Consider the following 18,622-nt stretch of genomic DNA (forward strand, 5'->3'; position numbering starts at 1 on the left):
GCTCCGAGGCCCCCTTTCTCTAAGCCACCCAACGCAACTCCCCCCCGGTGGGTTCCTGTTCCCGCCCCCCTGGCTTGTGACCGGTAAAGCAGCAGGCTGGGAAGATCCGGTGCATTTGTTAGCCCTGCCTGCTCCATCCATCCTGCTTTTGACCCGGGTTCCTCTTGTCCCTGCCAGCCCGGGAAGGAGCCCAGGGGTGAGGGTGCTGGGAAGGGGTAGCACTACCCGGGCTCCTGTTGAGCTGCAGGTAGGAGAGGGTGGTGCTGCGGCTCCTCAGTTCTGGGCAGATTCAGCTTTGCAAACCCTCCAGGGAAAGAGACCGGCCTTGCCGGGGTCCCCCTGCCTGGGCTATCAAAATCACAGGGCGGGCGCTCCCCTGGCACATATCCCCGGCCCGGGGCAATGCTTCCAGCTGTGGTGGACCCAGGTACGTAGAGCAGTTGGCAACCAAGGGGTTAAGCCATACATGGGTTGGGCCCACCTGCAAGGTATCTCCTATGCCAGGCCGCACCTGGCGTGATGCACGGACACAGTGTAAGCAGCCCGCCGTGGAGGGCAGGGTGGGGGTGAGGTGCCCTGGCCTAGGAGAAGCGGCAGAGAACAGGGCCTGGGGATGGGGGGGGAGCTGGGTGCGATAGGGGAGAGGAAGGGCGCCATGGTGCTGGGGGAGAGACACACGCTAGTGCCAAGCGCACACGCAGGGGCGCACACAGAGAGGTCCAGGAGCTGGAGTCTCTTCCTGAGAATACGATAGGCTGTCCGTGAATGCAGCCGCCAGGGGTTCACGGCCACAACCGGGAGGGGAGTGGGGTCTAGTGGTTAGAGCAGGGCGGGTGGGAGGCAGGACTCCTGGGTTCTCTCCCCAGCTCAGGGAGGGGAGTGGGGGCTAGTGGTTTTGGAGGGGACGGGTTCTATCCTGGCTCTGGGAGGGGAGTGGGGGCTAGCGGTTAGAAGAGGGGTGCTGGGAGCCAGGACTCCTGGGTTCTCTCCCCAGCTCGGGGGGGGGGGGGGAGTGGTGTCTGGTGGTTTGGGAGAGGGGGGCGGGTTCTATGCCGGCTCTGGGAGGGGCGTGGGGGCTAGCGGTTAGAAGCGGGGCAGGGAGGAGCATCTTGTCCCCCCGTCCCCGGAGCCCGAGGGGTTAAGAGGGAGGGAGCCCGGGCAGCAGCCCCCCGGCGAGGGGCGGGTCGGCGCGGCCCCTCCTGCTGGAAACGCCCCCCGCCGTCCCTGCCGGAGACCGAGCCGCGCTCAGCGCCGGGGGCCGGGCCGTGGGCTGGCGGCAGCGCCCCGGGGGGGCAGCCAGGGCGGGGGCAGCTCCCAGGCTGCTGCAGGAGCCGGGCACCTGCCGCCCCCCGGCCGGCGAGCCGAGGCCGATGGCGCCGGCTGCCGGCCTCCCTCCCCAGCCCGGGCAGCGGGCGGCGGCGGCGGCGAGCGGCTCCGGGGCGCCCGCGCCGCCCCGCCGTGCCCCTGGGCCCCGGGCGTAGCCGGCCGCCCTGGCTAGCGGCGCCCGGTGCCCGGCAGCCGCCGGGGCGCAGGCGAGCGCCGGCGGGACGGCGGCGTCGAGAGGCGGCATGGCGGAGCTGGAGAAGGAGGTTCTGCCCCTGCCCCCGCGCTACCGCTTCCGCGACCTGCTGCTGGGGGACTGGCAGGCCGACGAGAGGTGCGGGGGGCCCCTCACCCTGGCGCTGGCAGGGTGGGGGGGCTGGGCGAGGGGCGGGCTGGACGGGGCGCTGGCAGGGTGGGGGGGCTGGGCGAGGGGCGGGCTGGATGGGGCGCTGGCAGGGTGGGGGGGCTGGGCGAGGGGCGGGCTGGACGGGGCTCTGGCAGGGTGGGGGGGCTGGGCGAGGGCGCGCGGGGCGCTGGCAGGGTGGGGGGGCTGGGCGAGGGGCGCGCGGGGCGGGCTGGACGGGGTGCTGGCAGGGTGGGGGGGCTGGGCGAAGGACGCGCGGGGCGGGCTGGATGGGGGGCCCCAGAGAGGCTGGTCCCTGCTCCAGCTTTGCCAGCCCACCTCTGGTGCGAGCTGTGCCCAGGCAGTCCTGGGGGCGTCGGGCTCTCTGGGGCGGGGCCCCCGTGCCCTGGTTCCCATGCTGCCCGCCGCAGCCTCCCCGGGCTCTCGGCCTGGGCTCTGAGTCTGCTGCCCGCCTGCCCGAAACACTTTGCCCTGGGAGCTGGGTGCGTGATTTCCGCTGGGTGGCCCCTCGTCTTCTCCTGCCCCCCATTCCCTCTCTGAGGACAGGGTAGGGGGGCTCAATCTCCCTCCCCCGATCGGTGCCACCACCCTGAGAGCCTCCCCCATGCTCCCTGCCCCGGCTGATGCCAGTGTCGCCTGCCGCTTCTGGGCCCTCAGCCAGAGGGATGGGGACAAATGGGGAGGTGTTGCCTCGGGGCGGAAGGGAGCAGCAGCGTGGTCTGGTGATCTGGGGGGTGGGGTACCAGGACTCCTGGGTTCTGTTCCCAGCTCTGGGAGGGGAGTGGGGTCTAGTGGTTAGAGCAGGAGGCACTGGGAGCCAGGACTCCTGGGTTCTCCCCCCAGCTCTTGGGGAAGGTGTAAGCTCCGGATCAGAACAGATGGCACGGTCCTGGGGACACCGGGAAGCCCATGTTGGGTGGTTCTGGGCAGCGGCAGGGGCCACCGGCTGGCTTTCGGTGGCTCTCCGTAGCGCCTGAGGTGTCACCTGGCGCCCCAGGGTCCTTGGCGGCTGCTGTATGGGATCTCCCGGGGGGCTGCCTGGCTTCCCCTGGGCACAGCAGGGGCCTCGGCGGCTCTGTGTGGCGCTGCTGAGCATGGGGGCAGGTCCCGCAGGGTGTGTGGAGCTGGGCGCTTTCCCTGTGGCAGGGCAGGGGACGGGGTGGGTTTTTGGGGCAGTGCGTGGGGCTCTGTCTGGTGTCCCCGGGGGTCTCCCTGGCTCTGACTGGCATGCATGGGGCATGGGATGGTGCTGCAGTGTCCCCCCGGGCCGCTGCAGGCACTGGGGGCTTTCCCCACAGTGTCGCGTGTCCATGGGGCACTTCCAGTGTGGGCACAGGCTGCCCTAGTGAGAGCCCCCCTGCTGCACCATGTGGGGGCAAGGACTCCAGGCAGTGGCTGGGTGCCCCACCCCCAGCCCTGCTCTGAGGGATCCCCCGGGGGACGCTCCATGGCTCATGCAGTCCCCAGCCTCTCGGCTGAGCCAGCCAGTCCCCCTGGAGACCCTGCCCCTGGGGTCAGATTGGAGCCGCTGTCCCCTTGAGGGGAAAGGCCTCGTGTCCCATTCCCCACCCCCCTGGGCCAGCCAGTCCCTGCTGCTCTGGGGCTGGATGGTGAGGGGCACCAGCATAGCTGGCTGGGGGAGCCCAGGGCTGGGACAGAGGGGGGCTCCACGTCGGGGGTGGGAGGATTCTGGGGCTGGGTTAGCGGCGGGGCGCTGCAGGTCAGGAGTGAGGGGCAGCGGCAGAGCTTGGGGGCAGGGGGAAGCCCAGCGTGAGGCTGGTCTGGGTCTGTGCTTCCAGTGACCCGAGTCTCGGTGGCCTGGGGCTGTTGGGATCTAGCAGCTCCTAAGGGGTTAACGAAGCTGCGAGCCCAGACTGGGGGTGGGGGTGGGGGGTGTTTTCAGAGCTTCCCTGAAGCCCATTTCCCACCCCCATCCCCCAATCCACCCACACCCCTCCTCCTCCTCCTCCTAGCCTGCTTCCAGCGACAGTCACCAGCTGCTGCCTGACTCCAGCGCCTGATCATTGGAGCGAGGGATACGGGGGTAGCTTAGCTGCACCCCGGGCTGTTGCAGGGAGATGCGGGGGGGGGGGGGCAGACAGGAAGGAGTGGGGGGGATATCCTCTTCAACTTCAACTCATTTTCCCCCCCGTCGCCCCTGCTCCTTCCCCTTGGGCAGAGGCTGCCTGGAGCCAGATCCCTGCAGCCTGAGCAGGTACCTGGGGCTGCCGGCTGGTGCCAGCTAGGGGAACCTTCCAGGGCTTTACGTGCCAGCCTGGATCTGGCCCAGCAGGCAGAGGCTGTGTGGAAATTACAGCTGGAGAAGATCTGTTGTGGTTAATCAGGTGTATCCGGCTGTGGTGCGCACAGACCACAACCCAGCTCCAGAGGTCCCCAGCGACCGTCCCTCCCCCAGAGAGCTCACCAAGGATCATTCCCACCCTCTTACAAAGGGAGGACTGAGGGCCAACACAGACAAAGGTGTCACGGCATCCCCAGGCGAAGCTCTGGAACTGCTCCCCATGAAGCCAGGCAGGACTCCGGGGAAGTCTCCTCTCTGGGAGCAGCCTGTCTGCAGGACACACAGCTCCCCCGGCTTCCACCTTCAGCATCCTCTGCCCCTCCGTGCACTTCCCCCAGTGAGTCCGCCCAGGCGGGGTCCTGGGGAAGCCAGAGGGTCCTGCCCCCCAACTCCACAGTCAGACGGGACTCTCAGCCAGCCAGTAAAACAGAAGGTTTATTAGACGACAGGGACATGGTCTAACACAGAGCTTGTAGGTGCAGAGAACAGGACCCCTCAGCTGGGTCCATTTTGAGGGGGGCAGTGAGCCAGACAACCCCGTCTGCACTTCACTCCATGTCTCCAGCCAGCACCAAACTGAAACAGCCCCCCCCCCCCCCTTTGTCCCTTTCCTGGGCCAGGAGGGCACCTGATTCCTTTGTTCTCCAACCCTTTAGCTCTCATCTTGCAGGGGGGAAGGGCCCAGGCCATCAGTTGCCAGGAAACAGGGTGTTGGCCATTCTCTGTGTCCAGACCCCTGCACACACCTGCCCTCTAGGGCTCTGCAATGATCATACAACCTTATCCCACCACCTAGATACTTAAGAACTGCATAGGGGAAACTGAGGCACCCCCACACTATTCAGAGGAAACATTAAGAACAGTCCCGCTTCGTCACAGGGGGCACTCTTGGCCAGTTAGCTGTGATGTGGTGGTGGGAGCATTTATCTAGGGTCTCGCTAGGAATGATCTGGGGGAGGGGGGCATGCAGCAGGTCAGAGCAGCTGATCACAACGGTCCCTTCTGGTCATCTGCTCCCGGGCTGGCGTGTGTCTCAGCCGGTTCAACATTTTGCACCTGGCGGAGCCCTGCCGGGCAGGACGCCTTGCTCTGGCAGCAGCCCCGGGGCCTTTCTGGGGTGCATGGGGGGCAGGGATCTGCTGGCGGCTGAGTGCCCCGGGGCCGGGTGGGGCAAAGGCTGGCTCTGGGCGCGAGGGCTGTGCCAAGTGGAACGCTGAGAGCAGCTGACAGTGGGAACGAACAGCTTTGTTCCGCCTGCATCTCCTGCAATGGATACAGGGCACCCCCGGAGGGGCTGAGCTGGCCCCTTGCCCCCCTGGATCCTGATATGTTGGTGCCCCTGCCCCTGCCGGCCCAGGGAGGGTGAGCTGGAGAGGTGACCCACGTCTCCCACAGCTGGGCCCCGGGGGCAGACCCAGATGGAGCAGAACCAATTGGATAAAGCCCTGGAAGCATCAGCAGACCCGGGGCAGGCAGGTCCGGTGTGACTTCCTGGCCTGAAGTGGGGGGGATGGGGGCTGGTTTCTGATCTCAGTCGCCCCAGGGGCCTATGGGAGCTGCCCATGCTGCCCCCAGCACTGTGTGTTCAGCTGGGCCAGGCAGGGGCCACATCCCCCCTCCTATCCCCCACGTCTGCACCAGCTGGTTCCCCACCCCCTGCCCACCACTCGCTGCTTGCCAAGGCCCTTCCGAGCTCTACCCCTCCTGACTCACCCACCCTTCCCCTGCATTGGGTCCATGAACCCCACCTGCAGACACCCCCCGAGCCTTCCCCCAGCCCCCCTCGGAAAGCGGGGAACACTCGAGATCAGGCCCTAACTGCCCCGATTGAATCCAGACTGACACCAGCGCCGGGCCCAGGCGTCCAACTGGAGTGGGTTTTACCAGCAGGACACGTTTACCGAGGCATGTGGCTGAGGTTGATTTGATCAGCCCCGCCCCACGCTGCGCTGCGGCTGGGAAGCCGGGAGCCCCAGGGCCAGGCAGGGAGTGCTGAAATATGGGGCCTGTCTGGCGTGGGAGCTGCAGCGAGCGCCCCGGCTCGGAGCGCCCCTGCCAGCAGCCATGGGAGCCGTAACTGGGAGCAGGTGGTGGGGACGATCAGCCTGGGGGCTGTTCTTCACGGCTGCGTCCTGGCAGCCGGGTGTAATGAGGATTGGGGTTTCTGAGGCTACCTGTGTTGATGGGGGGGACGATTGGTTTAGTCGTGCTGCAGGGGCTGGCGCCCGGGTGAGGAGGTTTAAGGGGGGGTGTTGTTGCAGGGCGGCACTTGAGGAATAGGGTTGGTTGGCTCAGCCCCCAAAGCACCTAGAGACCCTACAATAACAAACCAGCACACGGACCTCTGCATGACCCTCCATTACCATACGGGTGAATGCAGCTGCTCATGATTGACCCTATGCTAACGAAACACTATAGGGGTCTGCGCACCCTAGGATAACAAGCCAGCGCCCGGCTCCGCCCACCCCAACGATAACAAATCAGGGCCTCTCTCCGCGAGGAGACCAGCTTGATGATGACAACTCCCACCAGCTCAGTGGCTTCTTGGTGAAATAGCCCTGGGGACCAGTGCCCCAGGGTCTCTGATGGCCCCGGGACCTGGCACCCCAGCCTTTAGAGGTTTCTACCTCCATCCCGGAGGCCACCTGTCCTCCTGGCGTGGGTCATGCCAGCCATGGCTACTGTGAGAATGGTGGTCTGCCCCCACCCTGACTCTGGTCTGGCCCTGCCCTGACTCTGAATGCCTAGTGCCAAGGCTCTGTCTGGCCAGCTGGCTTGTCTGGGGGGCAGGGGAGAGTCAGCCCCTGGGTTAAATCCCACAGGGTTGTGGCTCTGGCACGGCACCTTCCTTGCCAGGTGAGTCCTGAAAGGTGTGTGTGTGTGTGGGGAGTCAGGGACGTGTCCCTCCTGCCCCTGCCCTGGTGTCCCTGCGACAGTCACACACAGGGCAGCTCCCCATCTCACAGCAATGGGCTCAGGCTCTCTGCAGACCCAGGCAGACATTGGGGCCTCACATGCCCTCCCATCCTCCGGGCAACAAAATGGCAGGTGACGTTCAATGTTGATAAATGCAAAGTGATGCACGTTGGGAAACATCATCCCAACTGCACACATAAAATGACGGGATCTGAATTAGCTGTTACCACTCAAGAGGGAGATCTTGGCGTCATTGTGGAGAGTTCTCTGAAAACATCCGCTCAGTGTGCAGCGGCCGTTAAAAAAGCGAACAGAATGTCAGGAATCATTAAGCCAGGGATAGATCATAAGACAGAAAATGTCACATTGCCTCTATAGAAATCCATGGTACAAATCCAGTATTCATCCTTGAATCCTGCGTGCAGACGTGGTCACGCCATCGCAAAAGAGATCTAGTGGAATTGGAAAAGGTTCAGAAAAGATCAACAGAAATGATCAGGGGGACGGAACGGCTTCTGTATGAGGAGAGGTTAATAAGACTGGGAATTTTCAGCTTGGAAAAGAGACAACTAAGGGGGAATATGACAGAGGTCTGTAAACTCATGCCTGGTGTGGAGACAGTGAATAAGGAAGTGTTATTGACTCCTCCTCATAACGCAATCACTAGGGGTCACCCAATGAAATGAATAGGCAGCAGCTTTAAAACAAACAAAAGGAAGTATTTCTTCACACAACGCACAGTCAACCTGTGGAACTCCTTGCCAGAGGATGTTGTGACGGCTAAGACTATACCAGGGTTCAAAAAAGACCTAGATAAGTTCCTAGAGGGCAGGTCCATCAATGGCTGTGAGCCAGGATGGGCAGGGACGGTGTCCCTAGCCCCTGTTTGCCAGAAGCTGGGAATGGGCGACAGGGGATGGGTCACTGGGCAATTCCCTGTTCTGTTCATTTCCTCTGGGGCACCTGGCACTGGCCACTGTCGGAAGACAGGACACTGGGCTGGAGGGACCTGCTCTGACCCAGGATGGCTGTTCTGATGTTCTTTAAAGTTTTCCTTTGCAAACTACGAGGGCTGGAAACGTAATTCTGTACGTTTGGTGGATGAATGTCGCGAGGCTGCTCTCACGCACTGATGCCAGGTGCTGGGCCTAGGTTTCAGTGCAGAGCTATAACCCAGCCCTGCCCCCCATGCCCACTGGTTCCCAGGGAAAAGCCAAGTCCTGGGTTTCAAGCAAGCAGGAGTGCCTGAAATTACAGTGCTGCCTCCCTCCTCCTGGCGCATTGTCCTATGATGGGGGTGACTGATGCAGGGTCCCTGACCAATGCAAAGGGGGCAGCTGCTATGGGGAGGGACGGGAAGAGATCAGCAGCTGAGCATCCCCGCAGCAGACGTCAGGGAGCTGCTCGCTGGCGGTGGGGAGATGGCCGCCTGCCATGGCTAGTGCGGCAGGGCAGGACGCCTGGGTTCTCTTCCCAGCTCTGGCACGGGGGACGGTCCTTGCCCTGAGGATGTTCCAGTTGAACGTGAAGCCACACGGGGAGTTAGCGTCTGCTCCTGCCTAGGGCCGAGATCTGGCGGCACACACAGGTTGCCAGAGCTGGTGCCTCGTGGCCCAGCGGGAGTGAAAATGTGCCAGTGTGGGGAGCTGGGAGCCGCTCGGCCAGGCCTGTGGCTGGGCACGGGGCCGGGGTGGGATGTGGCACCTGCGGCGAGATGGCCGGTTCTAGGAGCAGGGCTGCGCCGTGGGGATGCAGGAGGGTTTGGGCTGAGTCTCCCTGCAAGCAGTTGGGGGGCAGCCTATCAGCTCCTGTCCAGCAAGGGAGAGGCCAGAGGGGTCTTTCTCCGGCGGCCCGGAGAGCTGGCTCAGCCTGAGGGATGTCTCTGAACGTAGTGAGCTACTTCGGAAGGTGCTGCAGGTCAGAACCGAGGTGTGGGGGCAGCCGGGGGCTGCAGGCTGGAATTGAGGGGCACCAGCAGAGCTGGGGGGAGCCCTGGACTGGGGGCCGGTCTCATAACCTGAGCCCTTGATCTGGTGGAGCCTCGCAGGTCTCGGAGCCAGCACTTCCGCCCACGGGCCTGGAGCGGAGCCGAGGGGTAGGGACCAATCTCCACTGCTCTTCTGGGGGCAGACAGCGGCGCAGGGGGCTTTGGAATCCAAATGTCTGGTTCCTCCCTGTGTCCTGGCACATCGCTGCTGTCAGCATCCCTCCCCCCACCCCTCCAGCCTGGCACCCACTGGCCTGGTACCACCCCGGGCTCCCTCTCTGGCTCAGTGATCACAGCTAATGAGATGCCGATCGGTGGAGGCCAAACGAAGCGAGTCCAGCTTATGGTCCTGCCAGCCAATTAGCACCCAGCAGTAAGTGATGCGCTGGGGTGGGGGCCCGGAGCAGCCGGGCTCTGCCTGCCCAAGACACAAGGCAAAGGGGGACCCCAATCCGACAGGACCCCAGGGGGAGTGGCCAGGCGTGTGATGCAGGCACTGGGCCGGGACTCGGAGATCTGGGGTGGCCACCCATCTCTGCCACCGACTCCCTGGGGTGTCCGTGGGTGAGTCACTGATCCTGCCCTGCCTCCCGGCGGCGCTGTGTGGATAAAAGCCCCTGGACTGTGTCTGGGAAGGTGGCACCCTGGGGAGCTGTCTCTGGTGCTGACTGAGGCCCAGCAGAGGCTGCTGGGATCTGCCCGGAATCACCAGGGCTCGGAGCCCCGTTCCAAGCAGGCAGGTTCCCGCAGCCTCAGCTCTTCCCCCGCTGACTCTGTGCCCCCATCTCTCTCGCAGGGTCCAGGTGGCGTTTTACATCAACGAAAACACCTTCAAGGAGCGGCTGAAACTCTTCTTCATCAAGAACCAGCGCTCCAGTGAGTCGCTCTGGCCGCCCTGAGTCCTGGGAGGGGTTTTGGGGGGGGGCCCGGTGCAGAGTCTGGGATGGCTAGGGCAGGGCGTGGCCAGCCCGCAGTGATGGACGGTTCTGTGGGTCTACAGCTGCCGGGGCCCCAAACAGGATCTGCCTGGGCCACAGGGGATGGGACTGAAACACAGCTCGGAGTCCCCAGGAACCTCCTGTTTCTCCCCTCTGGCCCCATCAACTCCCTCGCCTCATGGGCGTTACTCTGTCTTTCTTGGTGCCCAGCTAGCTCTAGCTTCACCATAAGATGTGGGCTTGAGGCAGGAATCCCTGGGTGTGATCCAGGACTCCTGGGTTTATCCCCAACTTTGTGAGTGGTTAGAGCAGTGCGGGAAGAGGGGAGGCAGGGACTCCTGGGTTCTATCTAACTCTGGGAAGGAGTGTGGTGTCTAGCGGTCAGAGCAGGGAGGACTGGGCGTCAGGACTCCTGGGTTCCCTTGTAGGGAGTGGGGTGGAGGCTCTGCCCTTGCAGTCCGTGCTGACCCCAGTGTGGCCCGTGGGGCACTGCCAGTCTCATCCCCCATGTGTGTTTCAGGTTTGCGGGTGCGTCTGTTTAACTTCTCTCTCAAGCTGCTCAGCTGCCTCCTGTACATCATCCGGGTGCTGCTGGATGACCCCCAGGAGGCCCGAGGGGGCTGGTGAGTGAGGCCCCCCGTCCCGGCCGTGACTAGCTCAGAGCCCCCCAGCTGAGGGCAGCCAGTAGAGACAGGCAGCACCGTGCCGGGAACCGCACAGAAAGGGTGGGGTGGGCACGGGCGCCCCATGGGCAGACCCCACATGCCTCGTTACCCAGAATGCTCTCTGCCGCGGGCACCACCTGGTTTGCTGGTTCGGCCAGGGGCGCCAGTCACTCCCCCCGGCCAGGAACATGCCGCCTGCACGTGCAGGGCAGGAGAGGCTGTCTGAGCAACCTCGGCATGGAGATCACAGCGGGCACTCTGGGGTGGGGGGCAGAAACCAGGGCCGGCCCGGTGACTGGCCTCCGCCTCCGGGGAGAGATGGCCAGGGGCTCAGAAGTCTGTCTGTCTGTCTGTCTCCTTCTGCTTTTCCAGCTGGGGCTGCCCCAGGCAAAACCACTCTGCTCACCACCTGCATAAATTTGACTGGTAAGTGTCCGGAGACGCCGAGCTGGCTGGGCCAGGGCTGGGGAGCTCTGGAGCGTGCCCTCAATGTGGCTTTTCTCTTCCAGGACTCCGATTATCTGGGTGAATAGGCCTCTGCCCCTCTGGGGGCTGCAGGTGAGTGGGGGTGTCCAGGGGGAGCAGCAGGAGGCTGGAGCGCATGGGGGTTAGTGACTTGTGGGTGCCTAGGAGTCTGTGTCCCAGTATTGGGGGGGTTGCCTTGGGGGTGTGATGGACACATGGAGGGACCCCTGCCACTGGGAGGGTATTGAGCTGGTCACAGGGGTTATCAAGGGAGGTGGCATGTCTGCAATTTCACCAGCCTCTTTCCTCCCAAAGGATCCCAGGGGTTGCTTCTCTGGGCGCTGAAATGCAGCTGGCTCTGGGGTGGGATGCAGCTGCTGTATAACAGCCACGCAGCAGCGCCACACAGGGATTGCTCACCCAGCACAGACATGCAGCCACCTCTGGGGTGGGGCATGGTCACCTGGCAAAGTTTAACAGCCACTGGGCAGATGGTGCCCAACAGCTTAGGGCAATACAAGGGGCAAGGGAACCAATCTGACCCGAAGAGCAGAAGCCAGGAAGGCCCAGGACTCCGAAGCCCCAGCTGGCCTGGGGGTGGGGGTGGGGGTGGGGGTGGAGAAAGCAGCGGCAGCCTTGACGTGAGATATCTGCCCTCTGGCCAAGGGCCCAGGGGATCATTACGGCTACGGATGGACTCCGTGACTTCCAAAGACCTCCGTGGATCAGCACCGGAGGCTGGGAGCTGCAGGGTCCCGCCTGAGGCAGCGAGGCCCCCAAACTCCCTGCCGCCATGGGCAGCAGGGGGATCCCCGCAGCTCCCCAGCGCCGCGGGCGGCAGGGGGACCCTCAGGTGGTGGAGCTCCCAGCCACCCCGCGGCTGCCCAGTTCCTGCCCATTTTATCACAGGCAGTTTTAGTAAAAGTCAGGGATGGGTCACGGGCGCCGTGAATACCCATGACACAATCTTAGCCTCAATCCTGGGGCCTGCTGGACCGCCGGCTGCTTGGCAGGAGCTGGGGTCCCCTCCCAGTCCCTTGCAATGGCCCGAGGCCCTGCGCTGGTGAGGAAAGATCTGGGCTCCCTGTGGGGCTGTCAGCGTCATTCCCTTACTGACCCCCCCTGTGTCTCCCACCCCCAGGTGCTGGTGGCTTTGATCAGTTTCCTGGAGACGATGCTGCTGGTGTATCTCGGCTACAAGGTATAACCAGGGGGCAGGGGCAGGGGGTGGGGGGCTTCTCCGTGCAAATCGCCTTGGCCTGAACCAACTCCCCTGCCCCGCAGTGGGCCCCGGGGGCAGGAATCCCTGGCACTGGACTCTCTTTGGGAGGCGGGTACCGCAGCTGCCTCCCCTCTGACGCCCTCCCGGGATCTCTGCCTTTCTGCTGCTATCACCTGCTACAGCAGGGGGGTCCCTCTGAACAAGACGGGGGGGCAGACTCTGCCCAGGTGTAAATCAATAGACCCACCCTGGTTTACCCCAGCTCAGGATCTGGCCCTCGGGGTTCCAGCCCATCCCCAATCCCCCAATACGTGGGAACTCGCCCCCAGCCCGGGGCAGCTGGCAGACACCCCTGGAGTGATGAGCTCTTTGGCAGGAGGGATGGGCAGAGAGGGGGCAGGGAGGGACCATTCCCTGGTGATGGGGGGAGTGGGGCTGAGACTGGAGGGGAGAGAGGCTGAAGCCGGGGGCGGGGGGCGGCAGGGTAGATGTATTTAATGCCCCCCCAAGTCTTGTTATTGACAAGGCCAGTTCTCCGCCCAGGTGGCTTGGGGAGGGGTGTTCACAGATCTTTCCCCTTCGTTTCTTTTAACGACCTCCCCGCTTTGAGCAGTAACATGAAAGCTGTGGGACCAGGGGGGAGACAAGCACCGTGGAGGGCCCCCCCCTGCTTTACAACAGACTGTGGTAATTTGGTGAAAGACTGATAGAGCCGTGTGGAGAGGACCTCGGGAAACTGCTCATCCTGCACCCCCCAGCTCAGCTGGTCCCCTGAATCCCGACCCCCAGCCCCCCATTAGCCTAGCCCAGGGCAGCCGATGCCCCTCCATCCTGAGTGAACTGGGGATGAGGGGCAGGAGGATCAGTTACTGTTTGTTCCCGCTGGGAGGGTCTTGGGTTCTGATTTCCTCTCCCCTGTCGCCAGGGGAACTTGTGGGAGCAGGTTCTGCGGGTTCCCTTCATGCTGGAGATGATGAACACGGCACCTTTCCTCATCACGGTGAGTCTGAGCCAGGGGCCCCCTCCCCATCCCCCCTTCCCCCACTATATCCCCTGCCCCACTAACCCCCTTCCCCCACTACACCCCCAGACTCTGCCCCAAAAGATCCCACCACTCCTGCTAACCTCTCCATCCCATTCTCCCCAACAACCACCCCATCCCAGCCCAACCCTTATCTCGCTGCTTCCCTCAATAACCGCCCCCTCGTTCCATCACCCCCACACCCTTGGCATGTTGCTGTCCTAGGACTGGGGCCCATGGTGGCAGAAGTGGGATCCCTACAAGACACCATCCCCTCCCCCGCCCTGGCCAGACCTCAGCCTCCCACATCCAGCAAATAACAGGGCAGGGCAGATTCCTGCTGCTGGGAGGGGTCTGTCCTGTGCTGGGGGGGGCTCTGCCCCCCCACTGCTAACCTCCCCCCGGCCCCTCCTCTGCTCAGGTGTTCTGGCCCCCGCTGCGCAATCTCTTCATCCCGGTGTTCCTGAACTGCTGGCTGGCCAAGCACGCCCTGGAGAACATGATTGTGAGTCTCAAGGCTGGGGAAGGGGGGGCTCACCCCGGGGTGGGGGACACGGTTCTGGCCCCCCTCCCCCCTTGCCTCTGTGCTGGCCCTTCTCAGACAGACCCATCCCAGCTGAGTGGCAAAAGGCTCCCTGGCCCCGTCCTGCAGGGCCCCTGGGGGACAGTTGCGCCCCCCCACCCCCGGGGCACACTCCATGCCAATGAGCAGCACCCAGTGTACCCGCTGGGCCTGGGATTTCTGCTGCTGTCCCAGGTGTGCCGGGCTCAGTGTGCGTGCGTGGGTTGCCTGCCGGGGCTGGGAGGGGACGGCAGCGCCTGGCCCCTCAGCGCCCCCCCAGCCCCCGCCTCTCGTCCCAGCAGAACGATCTCCACCGCGCCATCCAGCGGACGCACTCTGCCATGTTTAACCAGGTCCTGATTCTGGTCTGCACCCTGGTCTGCCTGATGTTCACCTGGTGAGTGGGGCCCGGGCAGCAGGGGCTGGGAGGGGTCCCGGGGAGGTGGGGCCGGGGTGAGTGGAGGCAGGATCCTGCCCCGCCCGCTGGGGCCCTGCCCCTCCCCAGCTGCAGGGACAATGCTCAGACCAGCTGGGCTGGGGAAGGGGCAACGCTGAGGTTGGCTCAAGTTCAGGGCCTGAGCGCAGCCCCCCCGGTGGCCCTATTGGCCCCGTGCGCCGGGCTTTGAAGGAGCAAAGGTTCTGGGCTCAGCGGGGTCCCTGGGGGCCGGTGGGGCGTGGGTGGAGCTGGGCTGGCAGGGGCAGGTCAGTGGCAGCACCATGGACAGCAGCCCAGCTGGGCCTTTTCCGCCTGCCCCTTGGGCCCGGAGACTTGAACCCCCAGAGCCACCCAGGCTGAGCGCCTGGCATGCTGTGCCCCCGCCCTCCTGCCGGGGTCAGCGTGGGGATGCCCCTCCCCGCCCTGCTGCGCTGCTGCAGCCAGCTCTGAGGCGGGGCACGTCACTCGCCAGCGATCCCGATGATCCTGGCTGTGATGCTGACCGGTGGCTCCCCCCCAGCATCTGTGGGATCCAGCACCTGGAGCGCGCAGGCAACAACCTCACCCTCTTCGACTCACTCTACTTCTGCATCGTCACCTTCTCCACCGTGGGCTTCGGGGACGTCACCCCCAAGATCTGGCCCTCCCAGCTGCTGGTCGTCATCATGATCAGCGTGGCGCTCATTGTGCTGCCCATCCAGGTGAGCTGCAGGCAGGCGGGAGGCTGCCCAGACGGGCAGGGGTGGGTGGGAAAAGCGGGACCTGCAGGTCGGGTCACTCCCGAACTCTTGGGGAGCCAGGTGCACTCCCGGGGCTCGGTCCCGTTAGCGTAACACGGGGAGCACCTGGCCTCCACGGGGAGCCAACGGTTCCTCAGTCCAGCAGCCAAGGTCGAGCTGGCTTCAGCGGCTGGAGGGTGAAGCTGGCCGAGTTCCAGCTGGCCACACGGCGCCGATGTTTGCCAGGGAGGGGAATGAACCCGGGGGCGCGGTGGGGTCTCTGTCCCTGGCGGCTCTGAGCTCAGGCTCTGCTCGGGGCCAGCCAGGAATGAGCTCAGGGCCGTCCTGCACTGGGCAGGGGTCAGACCAGGTCCTTCTGGCCGTGGCATCTCGGGAAGAAACAATGACTCCGGCCGGGGTGGGCCCTGGATTCCTCAGAAGCAGGGTCCAGCCACTTGGGGTGACAGGGGGGCAGGTCAGTGCGGTGGGTGGGAGAGAATCCAGAGGGGGAAAGCTGGAGCCAGGGAGGCAGCCGAGCTCTCTCCGCAGGCCAGGAGGGGCGACCTGCCTTTCCGCTGCCTTTTCGGAGCTCCAGCCCCGGGGCGCTCCTTCCTAGGCCCACTGCACATCGGGCCCACTGAGCTCCCTTGCCCTGGTGTAGACAGCACGCAGCTCCAGCAGGGTCACCCCAGATCAACCCCGGAGGGGAACCGCCCCCGGTGCTTCCGGCACCATTGCATTTGGGCCCAGAGACAGGAGGCAAATTCCAGGATCCACCGAGTCAGATCCCCAGCTGGCATCAGTGGCCTTCGCTCCATTGGCTACATATGCATTGCGTGTGGCTACATATGCATTGCGTGTGGCTGCATGTTTGCATTGTGTGTCCATGGTCCCGGCCAGGGCTGGAGGGTGCCGGGTACTTCCCACCCGTCTCCTTGCCCTGGAGCTGGCGTGTGGGGAGCCCCGCCTGGTGGCTTGGCAGCAGCTGGCCTCACATGGTGACGGGGGCGGGCGAGGACACGAAGTGCTGGCTCCTGCCGTCTGTCAGCTCCGGGAGAGGTGGATTAGAGCTCCCAGGGCCAGGAACAGCCAGTTTTTGGGGAGCCCGGAGCCTGGTGAGAGCCGCAGGGCCCCCTGCCCCATCCCCGCAGGCAAGGGACCTGGGGATGCCCCAGTGCAAGGCAGGAGACAGGGCCCCCCAGACAGGCTGCCAGCTTTTCCTGGTGCTGAAGGTCTAGTGGGGGGATAAAGATGGAGCTGGGGGGGGGTCGCCCCTCTAGCAGGAGGGAGGGGGCAGGGCCCTTGCTCCACCCCACAGGGACCTGTAGCAGCTGGGATTCCGCCCCCCCCATCACTCTGTCCATGCAGCTTCCTGCCTCCTCAGCCCCAGGGAACAGACCCCCCTCCCGAGAAGTGGCCTGCCAGCTCCTCTGCCTCCCCATTACCCCCCACGCTCACTCCCAGCCCCAGAGGTACCACCCCACTGGCGGGCTGCCAGGCCCAGGGACTCTCAGTACACGCGTTCCCCGCCAGGAAGGAGTGGGATCCCAGCCCAAGGGGGCTAACCCAGCTGGCAGCAGCCACGGGCCCAGCCCACCCCCTGGCGCTGGCATGACCGGGCCCAGAGCAGAATGGGGGGCGGGAACCCAGAGCAAATTCATGGTATGGGCCTGCTTCCAGCCCGTGCACCATACACGAGGACCCCTCGCCCGGCACCGAGATGCAGCCACCTCTGGGGTGGAGTGTGGGGACTGTTTATACAGGGATCCCTCGCCCAGTGCTGAGGTACCCTCACATTGCTCCTAGCTGCACACCACCTGCTGAGCACCCCTCCCTGCAGTCCAGCGCCCCCCACCGAGCCCCCGCCCCTCTCCCCACAGCCCAGAGCCCCCTGCCAAGCCCTTGCCCCGCTCCCCGCAGCCCAGTGCCCCCTGCTGAGCCCCCATCCTGCTCCCTCCAGCACCCCCGGCTGAGCCCCCGCCCTCTCCCCACAGCCCAGCTCTCCCTGCTGAGCCCTTGCCCCTCTCCCCGCAGCCCAGAGCCGCCCGCCAAGCCCCTGCCCCTCTCCCCACAGACCAGCGCCCCCCATCGAGCCGCTGTCCCGCTCCCTCCAGCGCCCCCCGCCAAGCCCCCGCCCCACCCCCTGCAGCCCAGTGCCCCGCCGAGCCCCTGCCCCTCTCCCCACAGTCCAGGGCCCCCTGCCGAGCCCCCGCCCTGCTCCCTGCAGCCCAGGGCCCCCCGCAGCCCAGCGCCCCCTGCCGATCCCCCGCCCTGCTCTGGGTGGCACAGTGCCCCCTAGCGCTGCGCTGGGGCCAGCAGCAGCTCGGAGGGGTGCGTGCCCCCTAAGGCCGGCTCCCCGCCCTCTCTCGCAGTTCGAGCAGCTGGCCTTCCTATGGATGGAGCGCCAGAAGTCGGGGGGCAACTACAGCCGGTACCGGGCACAGACGGAGAAGCACGTGGTGCTGTGCGTGAGCTCCCTCAAGATCGACCTGCTCATGGACTTCCTCAACGAGTTCTACGCCCACCCCCGCCTGCAGGTGAGAGAAGGCGGGGCGCCAGGCTGCGGGAGGCACGGGGGGGCTAAGGAGCTCACCCCGCATTCTGCAGCCCCCCCAGACACCGATGGTGCCAGCTGCTCTGGGGGCGATGGCATGCTGACACTCCTGACGTCCCAGCTCTGCACAGACATTGTCCTCGGCCAGGGTCGTGGGGGCAGGACAGGGTTCGGGGGGTCAGCATGGGGCTTGGGGGGCAGGACAGGGCTTGGGGGGCTCAGCGTGGGGCTAGGGGGGCAGGACAGGGCTTGGGGGGCTCAGCATGGAGCTTGGGGGGCAGAACAGGGTTTGGGGGATCAGTGTGGGACTTGGGGCACAGAACAGGGCTTGGGGGGTCAGTGTGAGGCTTGGGGGCAAGGCAGGGTTTTGAGGGATCAGCATGGGGCTTGGGGAAAGATTTGGACATGAAAATCTGGGGGTCCAGTTCAGGTTTTGGGGGGTTCAGTGCAATGTTGGGGGGGTGAATGTTCGCTCCCACACTCTCTGCACACTCTGGTCTGTCCCTTCCCCACCGCCCCCCCACCGCCTGCCAGCATGCTCACTCCTTGTCAAATCAGGAGCAACGCCCTCAACTAACAGAATGGGTGATTTGCATATTCATATATGCAAATGAGACACCCCCACAGACTACTGCACTGTGTCATGCATTGCCTTTGTGCCTGGCATAGCCTAAGTGGGAGGAGGGCAGAGGGAACAGAGCGACCCATTTTATCTCCCTTGCCCAGGAATCGAACCAGCAGCTGGGCTCGGGGGGGGGGGCATAGGTGGGGCAGCTGACTCAATGCCCCCCTCCCCACTCCAGGAAAAACATGCTTTGGAAGCTCTCAGGGCCCGATCCTGGGTTCTCAGGATAAATTGAGGGTAACCACTGTAAGTAGACAAAGGGGAAACCGAGGCACGGAGAGGGGCGGTGCTTTACTCCAGAGTGTGGAGCCAGGAGTAGAAGCCAGGAGTCCCGATGCCGGCGTCATGCCCTGTATGGAGCGCTGTTGGCTCTGTGCTGCTTTATGGGTGGGGGAGGGGGCAGACCCTGGGTACCCCTGGCAGAGGGGCCGGTGCCCTACCAGATAGTTGGTTACTGTTGCTGCCCGCTCGCGGGGCGCTCCTCCACCGCAGGGCTGGAGGTTGCAGGCTCAGACCCAGCCTG

The 18,622-nt window shown here is 64.8% G+C and overlaps 1 protein-coding gene across 14 annotated transcripts in view; it reads left to right on the top strand.

Annotated features, from left to right (window-relative positions):
* Window positions 1–1,503: 1,503 nt before the first annotated feature.
* The window catches only part of LOC125627376 (potassium channel subfamily T member 2), a 42,854-nt gene continuing 25,735 nt past the window's right edge, over window positions 1,504–18,622 (top strand). For 4 of the 14 annotated variants that reach the window (XM_075121755.1, XM_075121757.1, XM_075121758.1 and 1 more), the window contains exons 1-11: window positions 1,505–1,657; window positions 9,689–9,768; window positions 10,351–10,453; window positions 10,868–10,921; window positions 11,005–11,053; window positions 12,102–12,161; window positions 13,108–13,182; window positions 13,625–13,708; window positions 14,065–14,162; window positions 14,722–14,902; window positions 17,293–17,457. In XM_075121755.1, the coding sequence (XP_074977856.1) occupies window positions 1,569–1,657; window positions 9,689–9,768; window positions 10,351–10,453; window positions 10,868–10,921; window positions 11,005–11,053; window positions 12,102–12,161; window positions 13,108–13,182; window positions 13,625–13,708; window positions 14,065–14,162; window positions 14,722–14,902; window positions 17,293–17,457 (1,038 nt within the window). In that variant the 5' untranslated portion in view covers window positions 1,505–1,568. Of the gene's footprint in view, window positions 1,658–9,688; window positions 9,769–10,350; window positions 10,454–10,867; window positions 10,922–11,004; window positions 11,054–12,101; window positions 12,162–13,107; window positions 13,183–13,624; window positions 13,709–14,064; window positions 14,163–14,721; window positions 14,903–17,292; window positions 17,458–18,622 lie in introns of all 14 variants that reach the window. The other 10 variants (XM_075121749.1, XM_048831406.2, XM_075121753.1 and 7 more) reach the window with 5 other exon arrangements.

This window comes from Caretta caretta, chromosome 20 (assembly GCF_965140235.1).
Source record: "Caretta caretta isolate rCarCar2 chromosome 20, rCarCar1.hap1, whole genome shotgun sequence".
NCBI classification, from domain to species: domain Eukaryota; kingdom Metazoa; phylum Chordata; order Testudines; family Cheloniidae; genus Caretta; species Caretta caretta.